This window comes from Diceros bicornis, chromosome 10 (genome assembly GCF_020826845.1).
Source record: "Diceros bicornis minor isolate mBicDic1 chromosome 10, mDicBic1.mat.cur, whole genome shotgun sequence".
NCBI classification, from domain to species: domain Eukaryota; kingdom Metazoa; phylum Chordata; class Mammalia; order Perissodactyla; family Rhinocerotidae; genus Diceros; species Diceros bicornis.
Window position 1 is genome coordinate 79,970,290 of NC_080749.1, and position 25,330 is coordinate 79,995,619.

At 41.5% G+C, this 25,330-nt stretch overlaps 2 protein-coding genes across 3 annotated transcripts in view; one reads left to right on the top strand and one right to left on the bottom strand.

Moving 5' to 3' along the window:
- Positions 1 to 21,361, top strand: part of KIAA2012 (KIAA2012 ortholog) — a 105,814-nt gene extending 84,453 nt beyond the window's left edge. For both annotated transcript variants that reach the window (XM_058548653.1, XM_058548654.1), the window contains exons 16-23: positions 9,851 to 9,941; positions 11,673 to 11,838; positions 13,779 to 13,893; positions 15,162 to 15,490; positions 17,500 to 17,702; positions 18,351 to 18,523; positions 19,331 to 19,526; positions 21,223 to 21,361. In XM_058548653.1, the coding sequence (XP_058404636.1) occupies positions 9,851 to 9,941; positions 11,673 to 11,838; positions 13,779 to 13,893; positions 15,162 to 15,490; positions 17,500 to 17,702; positions 18,351 to 18,523; positions 19,331 to 19,526; positions 21,223 to 21,361 (1,412 nt within the window). The remainder of the gene's footprint in view (positions 1 to 9,850; positions 9,942 to 11,672; positions 11,839 to 13,778; positions 13,894 to 15,161; positions 15,491 to 17,499; positions 17,703 to 18,350; positions 18,524 to 19,330; positions 19,527 to 21,222) is intronic.
- Positions 21,362 to 24,309: 2,948 nt separating this feature from the next.
- Positions 24,310 to 25,330, bottom strand: part of SUMO1 (small ubiquitin like modifier 1) — a 46,891-nt gene continuing 45,870 nt past the window's right edge. Inside the window, exon 6 of the mRNA XM_058548601.1 lies at positions 24,310 to 25,148. Coding sequence (XP_058404584.1) covers positions 25,080 to 25,148 — 69 coding nt within the window. The 3' untranslated portion in view covers positions 24,310 to 25,079. The remainder of the gene's footprint in view (positions 25,149 to 25,330) is intronic.

Sequence of the window (25,330 nt, forward strand, 5' to 3'; positions counted from 1 at the left end):
CGGAGCTCTTAATATCTCCATTTGCCAGATGAGAAAATTGAGGCCCAGAGAGGTTAAGTAACATGTCTCTGGTCACAGAGCCAGGCAGTGGTGAGGCTCTGGGTCTGACTGACTTTCCCCACAAGGTCTCATTTTATCCTCCCCACAACCTTATGAGGTAAAATGCATTATCCCTGTTTCACAGATGAGGAAAATGAGGTGCAGAGAGGTTAGGTAACTAGCCCCAGGTCACACAGCAGTAAGTGGAGGCGCTGAGATACCACCCCAGGTTTCTATGACTCCAAGCCTCTGGCTCTTTAAGAGTTGTAACGCCATCCATGTGTTTCTGATTAGGAAATAGTTACAAAGTCGGGGAAACACCGCAAAATTATGGCAGCAGTTTTTTTTAAAGCCAGCATGAATCTTGGAGATTTAGAATCTCTAAAAGTTCTTTTATATTATAAATAAAAGAACCTGAGGTCTAGAAGTCAAGAGAATTATGCAAAATCGCAGCTAATTACTAAAACCAAGGTAACCAGAGTCTACTCGGTGTTGCTGGGTGTTTAATTTAATTTAGTTCAGTTTAGTTCGGTTTTGAAGGCCTTTCCTCAGGGGCACTTCCTGCCTCCAGGAATCAACAGCTCCAGAAGGACCAAGGATCAAGACTGCCAACCTGTGCGAAGAAGTGAGGCATAGCCGGTGTTGCAAGTTTCTCTTGGAGCTGTGGGGAAAACAGGGAGGCCAGAGTGTGTGACCCGGAGCCGTGGTGGTGCCACTGCACCGGGATCTACAGCCTGGAAGGTGGTACCACCGCAAAGGGCCGCCTCGTGGTGGCAGCCGTGCTCCTTGCTCCTCAACTTGCTCTGTGTGAGGCCTGCACTGTCGCTGTCGGGAGCCTGGTACTGGGTTCAGAATAGTCTGCTGGTTCTTAGCAGCCTAGATGACCTACACGCTCTGCTACTGCTGTCTCTTTTCTCCTGGGAGTATTTCAAAATTCTCCTCCTAGTGGGCAGTGGTGCATCCTTAAGAATGTTTCCAGCTCACTCCACTCCGCCCGGGATGGAAACCCCAGGGAAGTCCCCAGAATCCCAGAACACAGCTGTTGCCCCTTGATCCCAAAAATTCTCTTCACTTTCCAGGAAGTAAAGTTCATTTCTAACTTGAGACTCAAATTCATCAAAAACAAAAAGCAGTTGAAACTAGAGACAAGGACAAGAAAAGCAAGGAAATTTATAGATCAACCTCACTTATGATCTAAGATGCAAAACTCCTAAATAAAATATTAGCCAATCAAATCCTTAAGCTTATATTTTATATATATACCATGACTGAACTCAGTTTATCCCAGGAATTCAAAGATGGTCTAACACTGAAAATCTGTTTATGTAATTCACATCAAGAGGTTAAAGGGGAAGAACCTTAGGGTCACCTCAATAGATGCAAAAGGAAAAGTAAATTTATAAAATTCACTCATTCATGCTTTAAAATGATCAAACTAGGCATAGAAGAGAACTTCCTAATTTTGATAGAGTATCTACCAAAACCTGCAGGAAACCTCACACCTGAATGGTTGAACTTTGGAAGCATTCTCTTTAGGGACAGGACCAGGTAAGGACACCCTCTGTCACTGTTTCTATGTCGACACTGTATCAGCACAGTAGGGAAAGCACAGGAAGGAAACGGAGAAAGATAGAAAGGAGGAAATGCCCCCGTCATTATTCTCAGATGATAGTATTATTTACATGGAAAATTCGAGGCCCACTAGAGACAAACTGTTAAAGACAAACCATTAAAAGACAAACGAAAAAATTCAGCAAGATTACTAAATAGAGATCAATACATGAAAATCGATTGTGGGAAAAAAACAGTGTTTCAAAACATAAAGCACAATTTATAATACAGTTTAAAAATCATTGTGACTACGGAAAACCGCAAACACATACAAAGGTAGACAGAACAGCACGATGAGTCCCATGCCCAGATGGTTCACCTACACCACCAACTCCTTCCTCCCCTCCATATTACTCTGAAACAAATTCCAGCTCCTCTCATTGTACCCATATACACTTGAGTATGTTTCTCTAAAAGACAAGACAAGATGCTTGACATACCATAATACCACCATTGCACCTAAAATTTAGAACTACTCTTTAATATAACTGAATAGTCAATCAGTTTTTTCATCATTCTAATTGTCTCATAATCATTATAATTGTTTTAGAGTTTTTTTGTTTGCATTGATAGGGCCTTTAAGTCTCCTTTAATTTATAGGTTCCCCTCCATTTCTTTTTTCCTCTCTCTTAGTTTATTATTAGGAAATGGGGTCATTTGTCCTGTAAATTTGCCCACAATCTAGATTTTGCTGATTGCATCCTCACAGCGTAGTTTAACATGTTTCTCTGCCTTCTATATTTCCTGTAAGTTGGTACTTGGGTCTAGAGACTTAGATGCCAGTTTGGTTTTTCCTTTTGGCAAGACTGCTTCACGGAGGGCACTGTGTTCTTCTGTTAGGAGATGTAATGTTTGCTTGTCTCTTCGTGATGCCAGCAGCTACAGGTCCGTTAATTCATTAGAGGTTGCAAAATCATGATATTGAAATTCTACCATCCTTTCTTCACTTATTACTTGGGAAACTCCTACCAATAAAACTTTTCCTCTTCTACTGTTTGGTTATCCAGTGGTACAGCTTATATACAAAGGTAGGATAAATGTAATTTTTAAATACAACATTCAATATATATTTATTAGCAAGAAATCTAAAAAAAGATATGTGAGATTTTCATGAAGGAATTGGAAATTTTTATATATTTATTTTTTTAAGCACCTTTTTTTGTGTGTGTGTGAGGAAGATCAGCCCTGAGCTAACATCAGTGCTAATCCTCCTCTTTTTGCTGAGGAAGACCGGCTCTGAGCTAACATCTACTGCCAATCCTCCTCCTTTTTTTCCCCAAAGCCCCAGTAGATAGTTGCATGTCATAGTTGCACATCCTTCTAGTTGCTGTATGTGGGACGCGGCCTCAGCATGGCTGGAGAAGCGGTGCGTTGGTGCGCACCCGGGATCCGAACCTGGGCTGCCACTAGCGGAGCACGCGCACTTAACTGTTAAGCCATGGGCCAGCTCCCAGAAAATTTTATTAAATTAAATAAAAATAGATCTGAATAAATATAATGTTCTATATAATGCTGTATATAATGTTCAAAGATAGATGACAATTCTCCCTAAATTAATCTATAAATTCAATGCAATTCCAATTTTTAAAAATCTCCAATATGGTTTTTGGTGGAACATGATAAGTTGATTCCAAAATTCATAAAGAGGGGCCAAAAATAGCCAATACAATTTTGAAGAAAAACAAAGAGGAAGAGTTTGTCCAGCCAAATATCAAAACTTACTTTAAGGGAATTAAAAATAGAGATGCCCTATGATCCAGCTATCCTACTACTGGGAATCTATCCAATGAACCTGAAATCAACAATCCAAAGAGGCTTATGCACCCCTACGTTCATTGCAGCATTATTCACTATAGCCAAGAAGTGGAAGCAACCCAAGTGTCCCTCGACTGATGATTGGATCAAGAAGATGTGGTATATATACACAATGGAATACTACTCAGCCATAAAAAAGACAAAATCGTCCCATTTGCAACAACATGGATGGGCCTGGAGGGTATTATGTTAACTGAAGTAAGCCAGAAAGAGAAAGACAAACACTGTATGATCTCACTCATATGTGGAATATATACCAACACATGGACAGAGAAAACTGTACTGTGGTTACCAGGGGCAATGGGAGTGGGGGGTGGGCACAAGGGTTGAAGGGAGACATATATATGGTGATGGACAAACAAAAATGTACAATCCAAAATTTCACAATGTTATAAACTATTAAAACATCAATAAAAAAAGCAATTAAAAGAAAAAAGAAATAAAAAATATTACTTTAAGGCTATATGATACTGGCTTAGGGACAGACAGAAGAGAATAGAGAATCCAGAAATAAATGTACCCATATATGGAACTGATATATGGCAAACATGGCATTAAAATCAGTGAGGAAAGGGGCCGGCCCTGTAGCTTAGTGGTTAAGTGCTCGCGCTCTGCTACTGGTGGCCCGGGTTCAGATTCCCGGCGCACACAACGCACCGCTTCTCTGGCCATGCTGAGGCCGTGTCCCACATACAGCAACTAGAAGGATGTGCAACTATGACATACAACTATCTACTGGGGCTTTGGGGGAAAAAAAACGAGGAGGATTGGCAATAGATGTTAGCTCAGAGCCGGTCTTCCTCAGCAAAAAGAGGAGGATTAGCATGGATGTTAGCTCAGGGCTGATCTTCCTCACACACACACAAAAAAAAAACAGTGAGGAAAGAATGAGCTGTTATTCACTGTATAATTTTGACATAATTGGTTTTCCAATTTTTAAATCCTTAACTCACAAAATATAAGGTGAATTCAGGATCCAAATGTAACAAAGCAAAATTTTAAAAATTATAGAAAAAAATAAAGAAGAATACCTTTATGAATTTGAGAAAGGGAAAAATTTCTTACCCATGATTCAAAGCACAAGCCATAAAGAAAATTATTGACAAATCCGACTACATCAAAATTTAAAGTTTTTGACAAGACAGCATAAAGTTAAAAGACAAATCACAGATTGGAAGACAATATCTGCAGTGTGTGTAACCAACAAAGCATTAGTATCCAAACTGCAGCAAGAACTGCTACAAATAGAGAAGGAAAAAAGATAATCAAACCAAATGAAAAATGGGTAAAAGACACGAACAGGCAATTAACAAAAGAGGAAACCTAAATAAATGACCATTTTGCTGCCAATCAGGAAAATTCAAACCAAAACAAAAAGATATATCATTTCATATATATCAGATTAGCAAAAATTTAAGAGTCTGTAAGCACTCATTATTGATGAGGATATGGAGTTTTAGAAATTCAGAGCAATTTGGAAATATCCAACAAATTGAAGATGCATATACCCTGTAACAACCCAACAATTCCATTCCCAGGTATACCTTAGAGAAACTAATTCATGTATGAATACTGACTCACTCAAGAAGGTTCATTGCAGCATTGTTTGTAATCACGAAAAATTGGAAATAATCAAAACAGCCATCAACAGCAAAATGGATAAATAAATTGTGGTATGCTTATACAATGGCATAACGCACGGCAGCTTAAAATAAATGAATGGAAACTACGTGTATTATCATGGATTAATCTCAAAAATAAAACGTTAAGCAAAATAAAGTAAGTTACAAACGTTATATAAATTATATGTTGATATAAAGTTATAATATGTAAAATGATATATGTTGCTTATAGGTGCATTTATATATGGTAAAGATATAAAAAATATGCATAAGGCCTGTGAAGGAGAGGAAAAAGTTTTTCTTGACCGTCTTAGGATCCCTGGCTGGGCCTAAAAATTAAATTGACAAAGACAGATTAACAGAAGAGCACACAAATTTATTTAATATAAGTTTTATGTGACACGGGAACCTTCATAAGGAAATGAAAACCCAGAGAAATGGTTTGAGCATTTTTGTACTAGGTTTGATGAAGAGTGGAAAGTTGTGGAAAACGTCATTAGGACAAAAAGGTATGAGCTAAAGGTAATAAACTGGGAGAAACTTAGCAAGGCCTGTTCATTGGGATTCCTCGCAGAGTCCCTCTGTCTTCAGAGATAAGGAAGCCCCTTTCCTCCAGGTGACTCCTCCAGGGGGGCACCTCTCACGTGAGCGTCTTACAACCTGCTTCTGGGAAGAAGGGGGAAGTCAGAGGGTCCTTCCTGCACCTGCCCTTCCTCATATTCCTTTAGCCCAAAATATTCAATATGCCAAGGTGCCATATTTTGGGGTAGCATGTTCTGAACCCAGTCAATTGATAAATAACATATTTAAAAGAATGGTTACCTCTGGGGAGAGACTGAGGGAAGTGGGACTGTACGTGATACAATGAAGTCTTGGACTGTATCTGAAATGTTTTATTTCTTTAGAAAAAACATGACTCAAATATGGCAAAATGTTAAGATTTCACAAAGCTAGGTGGTAAGCACATGGGTAATCATCATACAGTATTTTTTCTATGCATTCCTAAAATATTTTACAGATGTTTTTAAAGCAAAGTTCTAAGTTATTATTCAAAGTACTGCCTTAGTTTATTCCAATACTTCCTAAATATCAGGTTATCTTACTAGAGAGAAAAAAAAAAATCACGCGTCTGTGGGCCACATCCCAGAACTGACAGGGATTCAGTTCTAATCAAAATGGTGAAATTACACCAATGTAGAACCTCAGCTTTTGGTCAATACAAATGCGCCCTCTGCTGGTCCTGTGGCGTCCTGTCCCAAAGTTCAAAATCGCTGTGAAGAGGAGTGCATGTCTTCACTGGGACAGCTTTTACTGGGCTGTCTCATTGTTAGGGAAAGAAACCCTCACAGAATTCCCCTTATCACGAAAATGCTTAAATCATCTCCCACTGTCTGTTAATTTCACATATGATCCAAGATAAAATAAATTCCAAGGTACCACCCCAATCAATCCTCCCAGTTTCCTCAACCACCGTGTACATTAACAATTTTGTCCCTGCTCCAAAGTCTGGAGGTTGACTTGTGAGACAGCAGACGCCCCCTTAACGTTTGGGGATGCCAGAAGGGAACCCGAGCTGCAAAGAGGCTCTGGGGTGGGGGCGCGGACAACGAGGGAACCCTGAGAAGTGGATCAACTGTAGTACTAAGGGAATAATGCTGGGGGAGAACAGCTGAATTTTTTCTTCTCAAATCCTTCTTTAAATTATAATACCTTTAAATAAACAAAATTGAGGAAAAATTAATTAATTCATGCAAGAATCTACTGCTCAAAGAGAAAAAGAGAAATAGGGATTGAATATTAGGGTCTTCCTTTCAAAAAGTTTTTTATTTTTTGTTTTTATTTTGTTTTGTGTTAATATCCATCTTTCCCACTAAAAATTAAGTTCCCTGAGAACAGAGTGTGTCCATCCCACTCACCACTGTATTCCCAGCCCCAACACAATGCCTGGCATGTAGTCAGTATTTAATAAACATGTGATAAAGGAAGGAATGAATGACCATGTTCTCAGAGTGTAAACTGGTACAAATTTTGTGGGGAACAATTTGGCAGTAGACATTGTGCCTTAAAGACTGTAATTCCTTCAATAACCATAGATGAGGATAAAGAGTAAGTCTTTTAATAATAAAAATACTCCTTTCAAGAATATGCTATGCAAAGTTCTTTATAAAAAATTTGAATTTTAAAAGTTACATGTGTGGGGGCTGGCCCCATGGCATAGCGGTTAAGTGCATGCGCGTGGCTCCTGGCGGCCCAGGTTCGGATCCCAGGCGCGCACTGAGGCTCCGCTTGTCAAGCCATGCTGTGGCGGCCTCCCATATAAAGTGGAGGAAGATGGGCACGGATGTTAGCCCAGGGCCAGTCTTCCTCAGCAAAAAGAGGAGGATTGGCATGGATGTTAGCTCAGGGCTGGTCTTCCTCACAAAAAAATAAATAAATAAAAGGGTAAATTTAAAAAAACAAAAAAAGTTACATGTTTGGTTAAGTCAGTTGTGGTACATCCATATGATGACATGCTATGCTGTTATTAAAACCATTTTTAAGAATATTTAATTATATGGGAAATTCTAATAACATAAAAGTAGATTCAAATTATATATACATTATTTTATCAATTCCATTAAAATACTTATTATATATGCATGGAAGTACACGCATCAAAATATCTGCAGAGGTTGTATGTGAGTGGAGTGATAATGGGTGAGGGTTTTTTGGTTCTTATTGTTGTTTGTTTTTACTAGGTGCCAGCATTGTTTTAGGCACTTTATTTGTATTAATATATTCTTTGTTAAGTTCTTTAAAACAGCTTTATGGAGGGATAATTGGCATATGATAAATTGCACCTATTTAAATTGTACAATTAAATAAGTTTTTTTAAGTGTTAAATATTACTATTTTTTCTGTAAAGATTTTAATGCAGTCAGCTTCACTTTTCCTTAGATTTTAATTATGTATAATTATTTGGTAGAATATAAAATGATTCAGCCAACAATTTTCTTTCATTGAAACATTAACCATTGCTATGATTTTGGGGTTTTTTCGAGTTTTATGGAGGTATAACTGACATATAACACTGTATTAGTTTAAGGTGTACAACATAATGATTTGATATATGTATATATTACAAATGATTACCACAATAAGGTTAGTTAACATCTATCACCACATATGGTTACAATTTTTTTTCCTGTGATGAGAACTTTTAAGACCTACTAGGTAAGTTTCAATATATGTACACACCCATGAAACCACCACCACAATCAGGATGAAACATTCATCTTTCCCAAACGTCTCCTCATGCCGCCCCCTACTCCAGCCTCCCTTATCCCCAGAAGAGCACTGATCTGCTTTCTGTCACTATAGATTAGTTTGCATTTTCTAGAGTTTTACATAAATGGAATCATATCATATGTACCTTTTTTTGTCTGGTTTCTTTCACTCCACATAATTCTTTTGAGATTCATCCCTGTTGTTGAGTGTATCAATATACTTCTTTTCTACTTACTGCTAAGTAGTATTTTATGTATTGCATTGTACGTATCTACTAGTTTGTTTATCCATTCACCTGTTGATGGACTTTTGGGCTGTTTCAAGTTTTTGACTATTACAAATAAAGCTGCTATGAACGCTTGTGTACAAGTCTTTATAAGGTCATATGCTTCATTTCTCTTGAGTAAAATACCTAGGAGTGTAATGGTTGGATGATGTTGTATATATAATATTTAATTTTTTAAGAAATTATTTTCCTAAGTGGTTGTACCATTTTACATTCCAACCAGCAGTGAATGAGAATTCCAGTTCCTTTGCCTCTTTGTCAACTCTTAGTATAGTCAGTCATTTTAGTCATCCTAATAATTATATGTTGATTGTGAGGGGGTTTTTTCTTCTTTATGCTTGTGTTTTCCAAATTTTCTGCAATGAAACATATCTTCCATAATTAAAAATTGTTTAACGTAACTAAAATAAAAGGTAGCATAGTCCAATATGAAGTCTTAGCCTGGGATTCTTCTCATTCTAAAAGAGCTACCCAACATAGTCTTCAGAGCACCCAGCAAAGACTGCTAGCCGTGTGGCCTGCGTAAGCCTTGCTCATAGGATAACATTTGTTTTTTTAAATCGATTTTCTTTTCCATGTTATAACCGCACTGAGGTTTTAAGGAAAAAACCCACACATAAACCTCCCAATCTAACATATTATTTCCTTTTTCTGTTTTCTCTCCAACCCTCATTCATCTACATACATATTTTATAGAGTTTTAACACATTACACTATAGTTTACATTTTTACTTGCCATTATATCATATTTTCCATATTGGCTTATTTATCTTTTTAACCATAATTTTAAATGTCAAATTAAATAAATTACTTCCTTATAAATTACTTTCCCAATCTCCTATTTCTGGCTGTTTCTAATTTTTCATTATTAATAATAATGTTTTAATAACTTTGTACAAAATCTCGTTTCTTCTTTTGAATTATTTCCTTATGATAAATACCCAGGAGTGAGATTCCTGATCAAAGACTAGAACATTTTTCTGGTTCTTGATACATACTGTCATATCGCTTTCCCAAAGGGTCTTACTAATTTTAATGTCACTTGCTGTGTGCCAGCAGTGGGTTCTGCAGCATTGCTAATTTCCGAGGTATAACATACCTCGTCGTGCTAATTTCATGCTGTTGACTACTCACCGGGTAGACATTTTCCCACGTCTGGGATCATCCCTTGTTGTCCTTTGCTGATTAAGGATGCTCCTTGTCTTCACAGACCCAGAGCTGAAGAGTATGACCCTTGACCCTCTTAGTGCATCCCTGGCTGAGCACATCCAGACCCCCGAGGCAGACGCTGTCCAAAAGGCGTAAGTGTCCAAAGTTCAATGACATGGACTTCTCTAGTTTTATTTTGTTTTTCTTTGTTTTCAATTAATTTCATTTCTGTTTTTTCTAAGAGGCATGAAGATTCTCAGCTAACTGCATGCTCTGACAGCGTGCGGTTAAATTGCTGTCTAAGAAACAGAGATTCTTGGGGAGGATTATATTGTGATGTGTTTCCTCCTTAACCCATACTCTTTGGCTGGGTGGGTGAAGAGTAAAGTTTAACTCTAACCATGTGGAAGAAGCTTTCTCCATTTATCTGTATATCTGAGACCTACAGACGTGCCTAGAGAGCTGTCAACTCAACCCTGGTTTCCCCACTCAGCATTCACTCAGCTCTGGGTGAAATAAATAATACTAATAATATATAATAATAATAATAATGATGATGCTAGCGTGTATTAAGTGTCACCATGTGCTCACTATGAGATCACTGACCAGCAGCTCAGTGGTCAGGCCCAGTCACTGACCTAAGCCCTGTTTGGCAGTGGCAGCTGAACTGTTGCCCTGTTGTGACCTCCCATGAACCTCAGTGACTTGAGAACCTGCCCTCATCTGCCTCGTGGTGTAAGGATTCCCTCCTCGGTCAAAAAGGCTTTGGTTCCCCAGGAACAAAGGGCGAAGGGCACTTGGGTGGTGAGGCAGCTGTCTGAAGAATTCTATTTTTAAACTTTTACTCCTCAAGTTTTTCTACAATGGATTTAAACTGCTTACAACAACAACCCTCTCACCAAAAAAAACATGAGATAATCAAAAAGAAATTGTTTTTAAATCAGGAGGAAAAGAGAAAAGAACACCAACACTCCACAAAAGTCTTTGTAGTCATTGTGACTCAAGTTCAGACTCACACTTGATTCAGAGATTCCTGAAGGTGAAAGGGAAAAAACCAGGAGCAACGCGATCAAGTTTGTGGTTCTCATTTGCAGCATACCTGCTCCTCGGGAAAGAGAGGTTCTCCTAGCACTAACTCTAAAGGATATTTCTTCTATGGGTTTTTATAGAGTGACACTGAATGATTTAAAGACTCATATATTTACAGGAAGTTCCACTGACCTCATTCAACAAATATTTCTCAAGTTTCTGTAGTGAGGCTCTGTGCTAGCACAGCACAGTAAATATAATCCTGATTTAGCCAGAAAATGAAATGCCCAGAACCAGGCTGGCACACAAGAGCTGCTGGAGTCCATGTGCTGTTTCCTAGTGACCTTTTTACCCCAAGAACGTAAATCAGTTGACCTCAAGGCACATCGTCAGCAACAGCAGTGCCACCAGGGATCACACTTACACGGCATGTGCCCTTTAGTGGCTGGATCAGAAGACATCAAGGAATCGAAGGCTAGTTGCATCTTCCTAAGACTGTCTTTTTTAAAGGTTATTTTTTTTTCAGCTAAGCCTTTGACGGAAGAAATTTCAGTCAGATAATCCTACCTCTTTCAATTAAAGGCATGCGTATGCAACCCCAGAGAGGCACGGTATTTCTCCTGCTCACTAAGTTTTAGGATTTAGCCTGAGAGAACCCCAAAAGTGAAGACCAAACTTTCTCATCTCCCTTATTCGGGGATGCGTTGAGAAAAAGAGAGGGGACCAAGTGTGCAGGATGCCCGACAAGGGCCTGGTGGGGAACAGGTGCTCAATTGCTGTTTGTTCACTTCCCTCTTCCTTGTCCACCAGCATTTTCTCTTTACTTTGGGCCTGCTGGTTTGCTTTTTTCAAAGGGGCAGAGATTATGATGTACACCGTCTGCACAGAGGACTTCCAGGTCATGGCCCTGAGTCCTCAGAGAAGTTGGGTCCTGTAGATACATCTCTTCTTCCAAAAGAAAAAAAATGGAAGACTGAACCAAGACTGTTTGACCAGCAGACACCAGCCAACATCAGTCATGTGAGTGTACACACCTAGGAGCTTGGTCCAAAAGCCCTACCTGGATCGTGTTCCCATCAGGGCTACCACATACAGTCGTGTAGATTGCTTACTATACAAGGGCACCTGACAAAGTGGGCAAGTGGGAGCTCAAATCCAGTCGGTGGTCCACTCACATGCCCTGCCCCCCAGGGCATCCTTCTGAAGCATGGCATGCCCATTTCTAATTCCTACAAAGGTACTAAAAGGGAACTTCAGTTTTTCTACACTTACACCACTTCCAACACCAAATACGTAGCGGTTTTTCTCACATCAACCAATTCTCCAGCTCTCTGGACATCAACTGGGGGTCCTACAATTCAATTCTGACACTAACTACCTGGAATTAGCACAGACCCCACACGTTAAGGGCTCAGTCCCACAGACTGCCCCCACCTCAGACACCAATCGTAAGTCGCAAATTGTCACCTGTACTTCTGACCAACAGGCATTCAATAGGGGGCTCCCATGACCCCCTTCTCAGGTTCGATAATTTGCTAGAACAGCTCACAAAACTCAGGGAAACATTTACTTACTATTACTGATTTATTACAAAGGATATTTTAAAGGCTACAAATGAACAGCCAGATGAAGAGATACATAGGGCAAGGTCCAGAAGGGTCCAAAGCACAGGAGCTTCTGTCCCCGTGGAGTTTGGGGTGTGCCACCCTCCCAACACGTGGATATGTTCACCAATCTAGAAGCCCTCGAAACTCCTTTGGTTAGGGTTATTATGGAGGCTTCATTATGTAGACATGGTTGATTAAATCATTATCTAATGGTGATTAACTCAACCTCCAGCCTCCCTCTCTTTCTCTGAGGTCAGGGATATGGGGCTGCAAGGTCCAACACTCTGATCAACATGGTTGGTTTCCCTGGCCCCTCTAAATCAGCTCATTAACATAATCTCAGGTGTGGTTGAAAGGGGCTTGTTATGAATAACAAAAGACAATCCTGTCATGTTTATGCTCCAGAAATTACTGGGGTTTTAGGACCTCTGTGCCAGAGACTGGGGATGAAGACCTAATATACATTTCTTTTTTTTTTTTTCCTTACTTTTTATTTTATTTATTTATTTATTTATTTTGTGAGGAAGATCAGCCCTGAGCTAACATCCATGCTAATCCTCTTCTTTTTGCTGAGGAAGACCGGCTCTGAGTTAACATCTATTGCCAATCCTCCTCCCTTTTTTCCCCCCCAAAGCCCCAGTAGATAGTTGTATGTCATAGTTGCATGTCCTTCTAGTTGCTGTATGTGGGACGCGGCCTCAGCATGGCCGGAGAAGCAGTGCCTCGGTGCGCGCCTGGGATCCCAACCCGGGCCGCCAGTAGCGGAGCGCGCGCACTTAACCACTAAGCCACGGGGCCGGCCCCTACATTTCTTATAATGTCACAATATCACAGTACTGAGTGGGTAGCCATGGCCCCACTTTGCCATCTTCTTTTTGGACGAGCCTCCATGTTGTCCCAGCCAATGAGGAAAGGCGAAGACTGACATGGCTGTGGTCATCTGCTTGTTGTTTCCCAAAAGTTAGCAAATGATGCAGCAATGAACAAAGCTGGCTTTGATTTAAACTAGTTAACCATTAACCATGGCAACAGCAATCTATCAAAGGTGAAAACTGCTTCACTTTGATCCAGCTCTGTAGACCATGATTTAGCATCCAAAAAAGGGGGCAGATCATAATGTGTATTCTATTCCTCTTTTCTCCTATAAAATACCAGCAGTCTTAAATCAAAGGCTGAACCTTAGGGTCTCCCCACCAGCTCCACACTGTCTAAGCCTCGCTCTTCTGCTTCATCTGGAACCCACGCAAATTCCATTCCAAGCCATTCTGTCACCTTGTTCAACAATCTCTCTTTGATGGATTTGTTTGTTTCCTACGCATACCATGGTCCCTTTTCTTAATTTTTCACCTTTAGGAGATGGAGTTGATTGACAAAGCTAAGAGAAAGAAAAGAACCAAGATGGACAAGTCCAAGGCACCCAAGGGGGAGAGAGAAGGAAAGGTTCACAGGGAAGCAGAGGCTGCTGTCGGTAAGGGAGTGTCCCCATGAGGAATGACCCAGGAGAAGATGCCTAATGGGGGCCGGGAGGTGTCACAGAGAATCAGCGCAGATCCTATGGGACAATTTCTCTGTTTTGAGTCTCCTTGACCACCACAGCTAAAATGGTGTCGCAGCCTTATTTCATGTCAATATCTTAGGAGACGGGGATAGAGGAGACAGGGGGTTGCCTAGAGATCTAGGAGAGGACATGATAATAATAATAACAGCACCTATTCACTGAACACCCACTATATTAGGAGCCCTGCACACATCATACCATGAAATCCCCACAACAGCTCCATAAAGTAAGGACTATTGGTACATCATGTAGCAGTGGAGGCTGAGAGAGGTTGGGTGACTTGCGTAAGATCAAACAGGTCAAACAGTAAAACGATGGACCCAAGGTCTGTCCCTGCCATTAGATTTCAAATGCACACTACTACCACTGCCTTTATGAACCAATCACTTTATCGTAATCTGAGAATTGGGCAGTGAGGGCATTTGGGAAGGGGAAGGATGCAACAAGCTCTGAATGGTTACCCCAGCTACCATTTTCCTTCTTGCATTGCACCTTACAAGAAATTCAGATTCCTACGCTCCTGAAGACTTTCTTTAGCCTAAAACACACACCCATCCTTACTGGCCACATGATGCAGAAGACCCTCCCAACAAATCAAAGGCTGTCAGAAAGGATGACATTGGATAATCTCCTGGGCCAGATCTATTTTCACAGTTTGCTCTTTAAAGTCTTGCTGAGTTTACATTGTTGTAGCCCAAGACTTGGGTAGCATTGGCAGGATTGGGAAAAGGAAATACCTGTGGCCCCCAGAGGTGAATTGAGGAAGAGTTCTTAGAGTATGAAAGGCTTAAACTTTTCCGGGTTACAAAGCTGCAACCTCAAGCCAGGCTCTTCAGGTATGACTTTCCAGCTGTGTCTACAGGTCTCCCCTCCACAGAGTCCTGTCCCCACCATAGGTCAGGGTGAAACAGAACTTTTTTAGTAGCAAGACTGCTGAATTACAGTTGATCCAAATAGGGTAAGGCAGTTTCTCAAAGGATGGTCTGTGGACCACCCTTCTTAAAACACTTGGAGTGGTGGGAAAATGCAGATTCCTACAGTATCAGACTCTGGGAGAGGGGCTCAGGAATCTGCAGGCCAGATGATTCCAGTGCACACTGAAGTTTAGAAGTTACTGAAAAGGATGCAGGCATCACGTGCACTTAGCTATCCCTCTGTCCCTCGTTGATCTTCCCCAGGAAAGTCAAAGGAATCAAAGGCTGAAAAGAAACCAGAGCTAAATGCCAAAGAAAAAAAACGAGCCAAAAGGAAAAGGACACAGAAGGAAAGGAATCTGGAAACAGAGCTGAGTGGGCCTGATGTCACTAACTCTGAGGAAACAGAAGACACCTCAGAGAGAGGTTTCTTTCCTTCAGTTTCCCTCGTAGAGGACCCTTGGCCTTCTCCCAAATACAATGCTCAGGAGAGCCGAGTTTCAGTAGATGGAAGATCACCACCCACCCAGACTGCAGCTGTCACTGGAAACATGGAATCCGAAGAAGAGAGAAGCCACAAGGCTCCCTCCAAGGTAGGTCCAATAATCCCACTTGGGCCAGAGGGATTTCTGTCCTCGCTGGTGCAACTGCAGGGGTGGGAAAAACTGCCCCAAATTATATTGCAGTTACTGAAACAGCTCTACTACATGATGGTTTTATTTGTTCTACTTTGGTAACTTCTGACCCTTTTAAGAAGCCAGACTTGATCAAAGACACAGGGTGGCAAAGCCCCTCTGAAAATGATGCACCCTGTGAGGCCCCCATACTGCCAGGGCATGTACCCACCCTGATTGGTTGGGTGGTACAAAGTGATTGGTTCATAGAGCGGGAAGTTGGCAGAGCACCCATCTGTGGGAGGTACAGGCCACCTAGAAAGGTGGACAGGGGCCATCAGAGCCAGGCACATGTCCATGATGTGGCCTGGAGTTCATGTATTGCTTGCCTCCCAAAGGCTGTAGAAATTCCTCCTTTACTGACTTGCTCTTCTGTGGCAAAGCTGGGCCACAGGCAGCGGAAAAGCACACACACAAGGTGCTTTTGCATATGAGAGCCATTTTGTTCCAGGAGGCTCGATTCTAATGTCAACTATGTAAGAGAAAAACTGAATGAGTGTAAGAAAAATTATCCTTGAAAATCCCTGTAATTAACCAAAAATAATACCATACGGACACATCTCTCAAGAAGACCAACACAGCCAGTTTTTCCTCTGCTATTGGAATAGATCGCTATTTCTTCCACTGAGATGAAGGTGCTGAACTGCGTTTAGAGGTTGGTTGTACCAAAAAAAAAAAGTATCTTTCAACGGTACAAGAGCACCCACAGCTAAGCTGCTATGAATTAAATTCGCCTAAGTTACATGTACATATGGTACAACTCTGCTGCATCTCATTTAATCTTTACAGTCACACTGTGAGCCGGGTATGACTGGTCCCATTTTACAGAGCTAGAAACTGAGGCTTGAAGGAGTTAAATGTCCATTGCCAAAAGTCACATAACCATCCAGTGGCAGAGCCATGACTGAAACCCAGGTCCTTTGACTCCAAAATCAGAGCTTGTCACTATTTTAAATTATTATGTTTTATTTATTTTATGGCCCATGGCCTTCCAAAAAGGATTTCAGAAAGATGTTTACTTCATAGTTCTCAATCCTCCCAGCTGCCTAGATTATGGAATTCTGCTCTACACAGCAGATGATATTTTAACCTATGGGGAGAATTTTTCTGATCCTGCTAGATTATCAAGTTTCTTGGATTTAGTGCCAATGCATAGTACCGTGCTGCCTCTGCAAAGGCTAAAAAGCAAGGAAGTCTCACCCCTTCTTGGACACACAGAGTTCCCAGGGAGGAGTTGCCTTCCAAGGTTCCCCTCATGGGCATATTTCTGACTGAGGAGGAAGCATGAGGGAGAAGAAGGAAAGCTAAGACATCCTTCACAGAAACTGAGATGCTTTCATTGAAAAAGTGAGTTGGCATGGGGTTAAATGTGTCTGACACGTCTATACCTAAGACTGCTCCTGGCAAAGCAGCCTCCATCTAGAACCTGTGGTTCCCAGCTCTGGCTTCACGTCAGAATCACCTGAGAAGCTTTGTAAAACCACCGAGGACTCCCACCCAGGTATCTTTATTTATTGGTCTGGGTGGGGCCTTGGCCTCAAGTGATTTTTGAAAGCTTCCCGGGCAATTCTAAAGTGCAGCTAGGGTTGAGAACTCTAGACAGACGATGTACCAGACATCATGCTGGCACTGTCACTATTTCAATTAATCCTGGTAACAGCCCCAAGAGGAAGACAAGATCAGAAAAACTAAGTTGTGATCCCCAAACCCTGAAGCAAGTAAGAGAGAGACTTGGATCCAGGTCAGTCAGCCCCCAGAGCCCAAGCTGGTGGTGGTAGAGCTTACGCAGCGGTGGTCAGAGGTGGAAACCACTAAATGATTCCGAGTAGAGACAGCATCGTCCGGAGTGGAGGGGGGCTCACTGCCAAGACGAGCTCCCCTGGGGTTACCATGCTGTCCTTTGCACTCAGAACACTCTGGTTCCTCAGGCCCTCCTCGCTAAGAGGGAGCAGGAGAAAGCTTTCCGGGACAGGCTGCGAGCCGAGAGGGCCGAGATGAGACGATTGGAGGTGGAAAGGAAGAGAAGGGAGCAGGAGGAGCAGCGGCGGCTGCGGCTGGAGCAGCTGGAGAGAGCAGAGAAGATGGAGGAGGAGCTGGAGCTGGAGCAGCGAAGCCGCGCAGAGGAGATCCGGTGGGTCGAGCAGCCTCGGAGGCCACGGCGGTGTTAGGAAGCAGAAGCGAAAGGCAGGGGTTGACCTTCATTACGGGCAAAGCTGGTTCTGAGGCTCATGCCCTGAAGGAAAACAGCATGTCTCATTTTTCTCTATCCTCAGTGGTCCTAGGAATAATCTGGACCAAAGAAATGATGCAGCATCTTGACCATTAGGGTTACCCCAGACAGCTGTTCCTGGGGTCTTCTCGGGAGGGCTTTGAGATTCAGTCCAGCAAACGTTGGTTGAGCCCCTGCCACGTTCTCCGCATTGTGCTAGGCCCTTTCATAGGCCTGGACCCGTTTAATTTAATCTTCACAACAACCTTGTGAGACAAGAGATTCAAAATCCACTCTGTAATCAGGGAAAATGATGCTCCGGGAAGCTCGGGCCCCGCCCCAGAGCACAGAGCTGTGTGTCGAAACTCCCAGGCTTCCAGCCTCAGGCCGCGTGTGCTTGCTCCTGCTGTTCCCTCAGGCTTCCCTTGCAGACGGGGTCTGCTCTGAATGGGATGCTCCGGTGGCCTGGGGCTGCAAGGCCTCCCCCAGGGGCACTGCCCGTTGACTTGTCTCACAAGGATGCCCCAGTGTTTTCTGCCATTTTCCTGACCATCTGGGGGGTCTTCTCAGCCTGCAGAAACAGAGGCTGGAAGAAGAGCGGCGGCAGCAGGAGGAGGAGGAGAGGAGGCAGCGGCTCCAGGTACAAGTGGCCCAGGAGAGAGCCCGGCAGCAGCAGGAGGAGTTCCGGAGGAAACTGCGAGAACTGCAGAGAAAGAGGCAGCAGGAGGAAGCCGAGAGGGCTGGTGAGGGGATTCTGGAGCTCTGCGTCTCCTATCTGGGGCAGAAATATTGTTATCCCACTGTGGGTGTTCATTTGCATCTCCTCAGTTATTCCTATCCTAGGCCATAGTGTGTGAAGCACGCCAAATGTATAAGCTATTTTTTTTCAAAGTGATTGATATGTGTGACTATAGTGAGTTGAGATAGGAGATCAAAATAAGAAAGACTTGCTTGTGGAGAGGACCCTTGGATCCCACCCCCAGTTCAGTCATCCCTGGACTGGGACCCTGGCCCTCCCCTGTCCTTTCGGCATTGCTCAGGAGCTGCCTAAATCAGAGATCCTAAGTCCTTCCCTAGCAGAGGGAAACAGTCAACCATCTGGATAGCTGCAGGGCCGCCTTGCAGGTGCTGATGCGTGGAATCTCGACAGCCTCACTTTTGAGGAAGAGGAAGGAACTTCAGCAGATGACACTCTTTAGACTGGTCAGTCCAGCCGAGTATCCACCAAGTTTCTCCAGACCCTGATCTGACACCCCTCCCCAACCCATCTGCATACCACCCCTGAGCACACCAGGCTCTGGAAAATTCTCCCTCAGGGTTTTGTATTAATTGCAGAGTGCACTGCACATAGTAGGTGCTTGATAAAGGACTTTTCGATTAGTAAATTAACCCCAAGGTAAGCCCCACAGAGGATCTGGCAGCCTGCTGGCAGGTAAGCTGTAGCCTATCTCATGGGGAGTCCCTGGGAATTACAGACTTGAGAGTTGGATCAGAGAATTGTTTTCTCCAGTGAGACCCCTGCTAAGCCTGCCCCCTTTTCTGTTCTGCAGAGGCAGAGAGGCAAAGGCAGAAGGAATTGGAAATGCAGTTAGCAGAAGAACAACAAGGCCTGATGGAAATGGCTGAAGAAGAGCGGCTGGAGTACCAGTGGCGGAAACAGGAGGCAGAGGAGAAGGCTTGGCTAGAAGCAGAGGAGAGAAGGCAGAAGGAAGAGGAAGCAGCAAGGCTGGCTCAGGAGGAAGCCAGGTACTGGATGTTTGGGCGACAGTTGCAACAGGGAACCGTTCAGGGGCCTGGCTGCCTGCTCTGGGACGAGCCTTGCACTGCCTCTGGACAAGGGAAGATTTCCCACGTCCTGTAAACATGATTTGGAAGAACTAAAAAACAAAGAGAGATTCTTTTGCTAGAAATGTCACAGAATTTCTTCATGGCTTATAGAACTTGTATTGAAGCTGAAAGTGAGTTTAAAGATCACCTGTGTCAGCCCTCTGGCTGACAGATGTGAAAGGCAAGTCCCAAAGAGGGGATGGATCTAGATCAGGGCCCAACAGTGTGTTAGGGGCAGTGCCAGGACCAGAGCTAAGACTCCCTGGTTCTGAACCACTGCCTTTTTCAATAAGTATTTATTGCGTACCTATCATGTGCCGAACACTGTTCTGGACACTGGGAAATTCAGGAGGAACCAAGACAGAGGTCTCCTCTCCAATGGCATTTATCTTCTAAGGGTTAGGGTAGGGAGACAGACCCTAAACAAATATTTTTTTTTTAGCTGGCAATAAATGCTATACAGAAAAATTTTAAAGATGTGATAGGATTGCAGGAGGCTTAGTTTAGATTGGTTGGCCAGGGCAAAACTTCTCAGAAGAGGTGATACATAAGGTGAAACCTGAACTACAAAGAGTTATTCCAGCAGGTAAACAGTAAGTGCAAAAGTTCAAGGAAAGGAATGAGACTGGCATGTTGAAGAATAAAAGAAAGTTAGCATGGCTGGAATGAAGTGAACAAGGCACAAAGAATACTTTCAGAGGAGGTCAGAGAGGTAGGCTAAGACAGATCTCATGATGGCCTTGTTAGGAGAAATAGCACAGAATCAGCCATCAGGGGCCAACAGCATTTCCTCCTTTATTCTCTTACAACAGTAATGATCATTGATCTTTCTGATAGTAGAATCTCCTGGGTAATGTGGTTTCAATTGACTGTTTAAGCTGAATCTAAGCTAATAAATATTCTTTAGGGGCCCAGAAAGAGAAGGCAGCCAGCACCAACTCTTTTTCAAGGTTTTCCACCTAACCTTGAGTTGTCCTTTCCTGGACTTTCCTCAGCTGTTATGTGAATTACAAAACGGATCCTTAGAGAAGTCTTCATTCAATTTCAAAATTATGTATTCCATGTATCATAGCAGTAGGGCTGGATTCCTAAGTATTGAGACCAAAAGCAAACTATTGGATTTTCCACAAATAGAAAACCGACAGGTCATAAGAAGGGAGGTTGAGCAATTTTGTAAGGCTAGTCCAAGCAGCTGAAAGCAGAAAACCAAGTAGCTGAAGGGGTGTGTGAGGGGTAGAGCCTCACTCCACCAAGGGTCAGAACTTGATGCCAGCTGGCTTTACTTCATCTTCACTCGTGTTGACACTGGCCCAGGTACTTTACCTCCTCTGGCCTGTTTCCTCATCTCTCAAACAAGGGACTCCCTTCCAGCAATACGAGTTTAAGAACTGTGAGTTATACCTTTTACTTTTCCAGTAGGAGGCCCATGACACTCTAAACCTCATATGTAAAGTTACTAAATGAACAGAGTATGATCTTCCACTAAAATGCAAGATCTGTAGCCCCAAGCCTAACTGATGATTTAACTCAAATCCAAAATGCTTCTACTAGCTTAAAAGGGCACTTTCTAGGATACTTATTGAGTATTGGGATTTGGGTGGGGTTGTCTCCTTAGGCAAAAAGCTGCTTTGAAGAAACACCTTCAGTTCCATCAAGAACTCCTTAAGGAAGCCAATGGCCTGCAGTGGACACACAACATTTCCAGACCATGGGTCTTCTCTTACTTTCAGTTCCTACAAATACCCAGACCTTGAGGCTAAAAGAAAACTTAAAAAAAAAGTAAGTTGGGAGCTGGTGACAGAAAAAAGAGAAACTTCCTTCTATAATGAAGTTCCACACTGAGCCCAATTAGTTCCATTTCATGTGGTTTACCTCTACCCACACCTAACTGCAAGCCAGGACCTCCGTTCCCACCACCCCTCCCCACCACACATACTTGACTCAACCCGGTGAAACTCTTCACTCACCTAAATCCTTTGTGTTCTCTAGAACCACATAAATTCAGAAGCTTTGGTGCCTAAAACCGGCCCATAATTTTATAATTTCAGTTTGAATTTCAGTTTAATTTCAGTTAGTAAGACACTAACATAGTCTTAGGATAGTCCAAGTATTTCATTTCAGTCAATGTATCTGAAAGAGTTGCAGATTAATGGAAATTTTGTAATACAAATAATTCTGAATTAGCTAAGAGGAACTAATTCATATTTTCATATATTAAGAATTTTATTGTAATCTCTTTAAAGGCAAAACCACATCCATTTCATCCTAAGAATCTAAAATTTAATGTCTATTTAAAACAAGGTAATCACTTGATAAATGTTCATTTGAGCAAAATGAGCTGTTTTGTGAGGTTATTCTCACATTCTCAAAGTATAGATTCTAGAGTTGCAGTGTCCAATAAGTAGCCATATGTAGCTATTTAAATGTAAGGTAAAACATTCAATTCTCAGTCGCACTAGCCACATTTCAAGCACTCAACAGCCACATGTGGCTACTGGCTACAACACTGGACAGCACAGATACAGAACATTTTCATCATACAAAGTTCTACTGGACAGCACTGTTCTAGAGACCTGGAAAATTAACACATCTTGTTTTTGCTCCTAATTGTGCTTTGAAGAACCAACCACACAAATTTCCCCATTTTTAAAATCACACTATCAAGGAAGAGTCTTGATTAGTTAATTGGTTTTTAACATCTCTTTAATATTAGTACGTAATAAGCATCTGTCATAGAATGACCATTAAAGGGGACGAAAGAGCGTTAGCAAACAAGATATATAAAAGAATGTTAGTTAAAGCAGCAAGCAGTATCTGAAGCTGAATTTTCCCACAAATTTCCTTTGGCTCTACTCTACACGTCACTGTCCACAGCTGAAAAATGTCCCACTAATGCTTGCAAGGTATTTGCTTTCTACAGGAACTGCACTTCTACGATCCAGAAGTCAAACTTAATTTTGACTCTGTATTGCTGTGTTATTGGACTTGCTTAGATTTGATGCTTATTTTTAACTCATTTTATGTAAAAGAGAAATAAAACGGCCAAAACACTGGCTGTAAATGTCACAAACTTTTTCTCAAACTTGTCGACCCTACTTGCACATTCTTTCATCATTCAATTCATTCAGATGAGAAAAGAGCATCTCGAATAATTCAACTAGGAACAGAAGAAAAGAACACTCAAGGAAAACATCCATGTGGGGGAAAGTACCATTACTGACTTTATTTTCTCTCTTCTGTTACAAATTTAGGATGCTACAGCCAAGCACCAGGCAGGGTGGCTACACTAAATGCTACTCAAGGTCCCTTCCAAATCTCATATTCTATTAAGTTGTTGCTGTGAAAGGCCTATTGCATTAGCAGTACTACACCAGATAAGCACATTTTGTTTTTTGTGTGTGTGTGAGGAAGACCAGCCCTGGGCTAACATCCGATGCCAATCCTCCTCTTTTTTGCTGAGGAAGACTGGCCCTGGGGTAACATCCATGCCCATTTTCCTCCACTTTATACGGGACGCCACCACAGCATGGCTTAACACGTTGTGCGTCGCGCACGCCCGGGATCTGAACAAGCAAACCCCGGGCCACCGCAGCAGAGCGTGCCCACTTAACGGCTTACGCCACCAGGCCAACCCCCAGATAAGCACATTTTTAAGTTAACCATAGCAGAATCCAATGCATTTAGAAGAATCTAATAAACTAAAAACAATTATTTCCCCAGTAGCTAAGCTCCACCACCTAAATGCTGAGCCTTCAGTCTAAGATGCAAACAAAAATAAGATACCAAACTACATATTCAAGCATTCTGGATAGCTCAAATAGCCTACCAGGTTTCTTACTCAGGCCTGACAGAAATATGCAACTCAATCAGGATTTTCTAGAAATGGGCCTAATTCCCAGTCACTATTTAATATAATGGTAAATGCCAGGTGACGGTCTAACAGCTCTAATTTACCTAGACTATAAACAGACAATACAAATACTTTTTCAGTTAGGGTCAGATATAGAAATTTATAAGCCAAGCCAATCATTTTTCAACAGGTGACTTGAGTAGCGCATTTAAGCTCTAACAGTTTATCAAATGCATTCCAGATAGGTTTTATATTTGCTCAATTGGTCAGATGACATTCTATTGGGAACAACATGAAATTGGATTACGTGTATGCATAGATATACTGAACTCTGCGATTCATCAAAGAATTAAAAGATTAAGCCCTCTAATAGGAACTAATTTGGTATTTTAATTTTACACAAAGTTTCAATATTTAGGATATAAAGAAATAAAAGGAAATTATAAACAAAATATCCCAAACCTTAACTAAGCAGAGTACATTTTATAAATTGTTAAAGGGAAAACTGAAATTATCAATATAAATCAATTAAGAATTTTTGGTATACCCATTTATTCAACATGATTGGGTAACTGTATCATATATAGGCACCATACAGAAATATCAAGTTTTTTAAAAAACAGAACGTTGAGTACTTAAGAAGGTATTGTGGTCTTAATTAACTCCTTAATGCAGAAGGCACTTCAGTAACTTCCAGTGCTTCAAAATCATGATCGTCACTGCACAGTACTGAAGAAAAAATTTATTTGTACCACGTACAAACAATAATTTCCAAGTATTATGCAAGGAAACCTTATGTTTTAGGCATTTTCTTTTTTCTTTCTATACAATTAAAAATAAAATGAACATTAGTACAGTTTTTACAAATATTTTGTTTATTTTAATGAAGCTGGTACAGACAATGTCCATTTAAAACCCATATCCCAGGCCAAAAAGTACAAATAAAATCAAAAAGAGCAGTGTTCTGTTGTATACACGTCTGCATGAATAACTTTATTAACTGCTAATGAAAATTAGAACTTTTCTGGGATCTTCTGACAAGATTTTTCTTTAATCTTAAAATGCTTTCTCTTCAGTGAAGCCATCTTTGGAGTCAGTCATTACTCTCATCATCTCTGTCATCGCGACTCCAACCTGATATTCTTCTTCTTTTGGTCCAGACCCTCAGATTTTAAATGTAGCTTCAAGTTTAGGAAAGGTCATTTTTCCACAGTTCAGTTCTTGAAAAACTTCCATCTCCCACTGAAAGTCACAGTCCAGGAGTGAAGCAATCACATGCTAGAACTTCAGGGCCAATTGGAAAGTCATGATGAACACTCACGTTGGTCGGTCTTATTTATCACAAGCCTGAAAATGCACAGTCCTGGAAAAGGTGGCCTCTCTGTGCACATACGTAATTTTTAACAAGGAGAGGGCAATATGAAGGGGGCTGAGGTTTGATCACCAAAAATCAGCACAATGAAAACAAACAATAATGAATAATGGGCACTAGAATTCAAATTACCAGATGTCTTAAAGAGGTGGGTGCCAGTTTTCAATTCCGTTTTGAACACCACATTACAAAAGAACTATTTTTAAAAATAAAAAAGGATTGAGGGAAAAGAAAAAAATAAAAAGAATATCTAAACCGTTGAATGACCCCCTGTTTGTTCCTGATAAACTTCAATCACATCTTCTTCTTCCATCCCCAGCTGTAACAGGGAAGAAAAATATGTTAGCTGTAAAATATAAAAGTACCATTTTTCAATTGGCTGCACTTATGTGGCCACTGTTTTCAAGAGCAAAAAGATACAAAACTGATCCACAGTGACCCTGTTCTAAGATTAAGAATCCTGTTTCTTCAATCTAAAGAACAGGGAGGTATGTCTTTCCT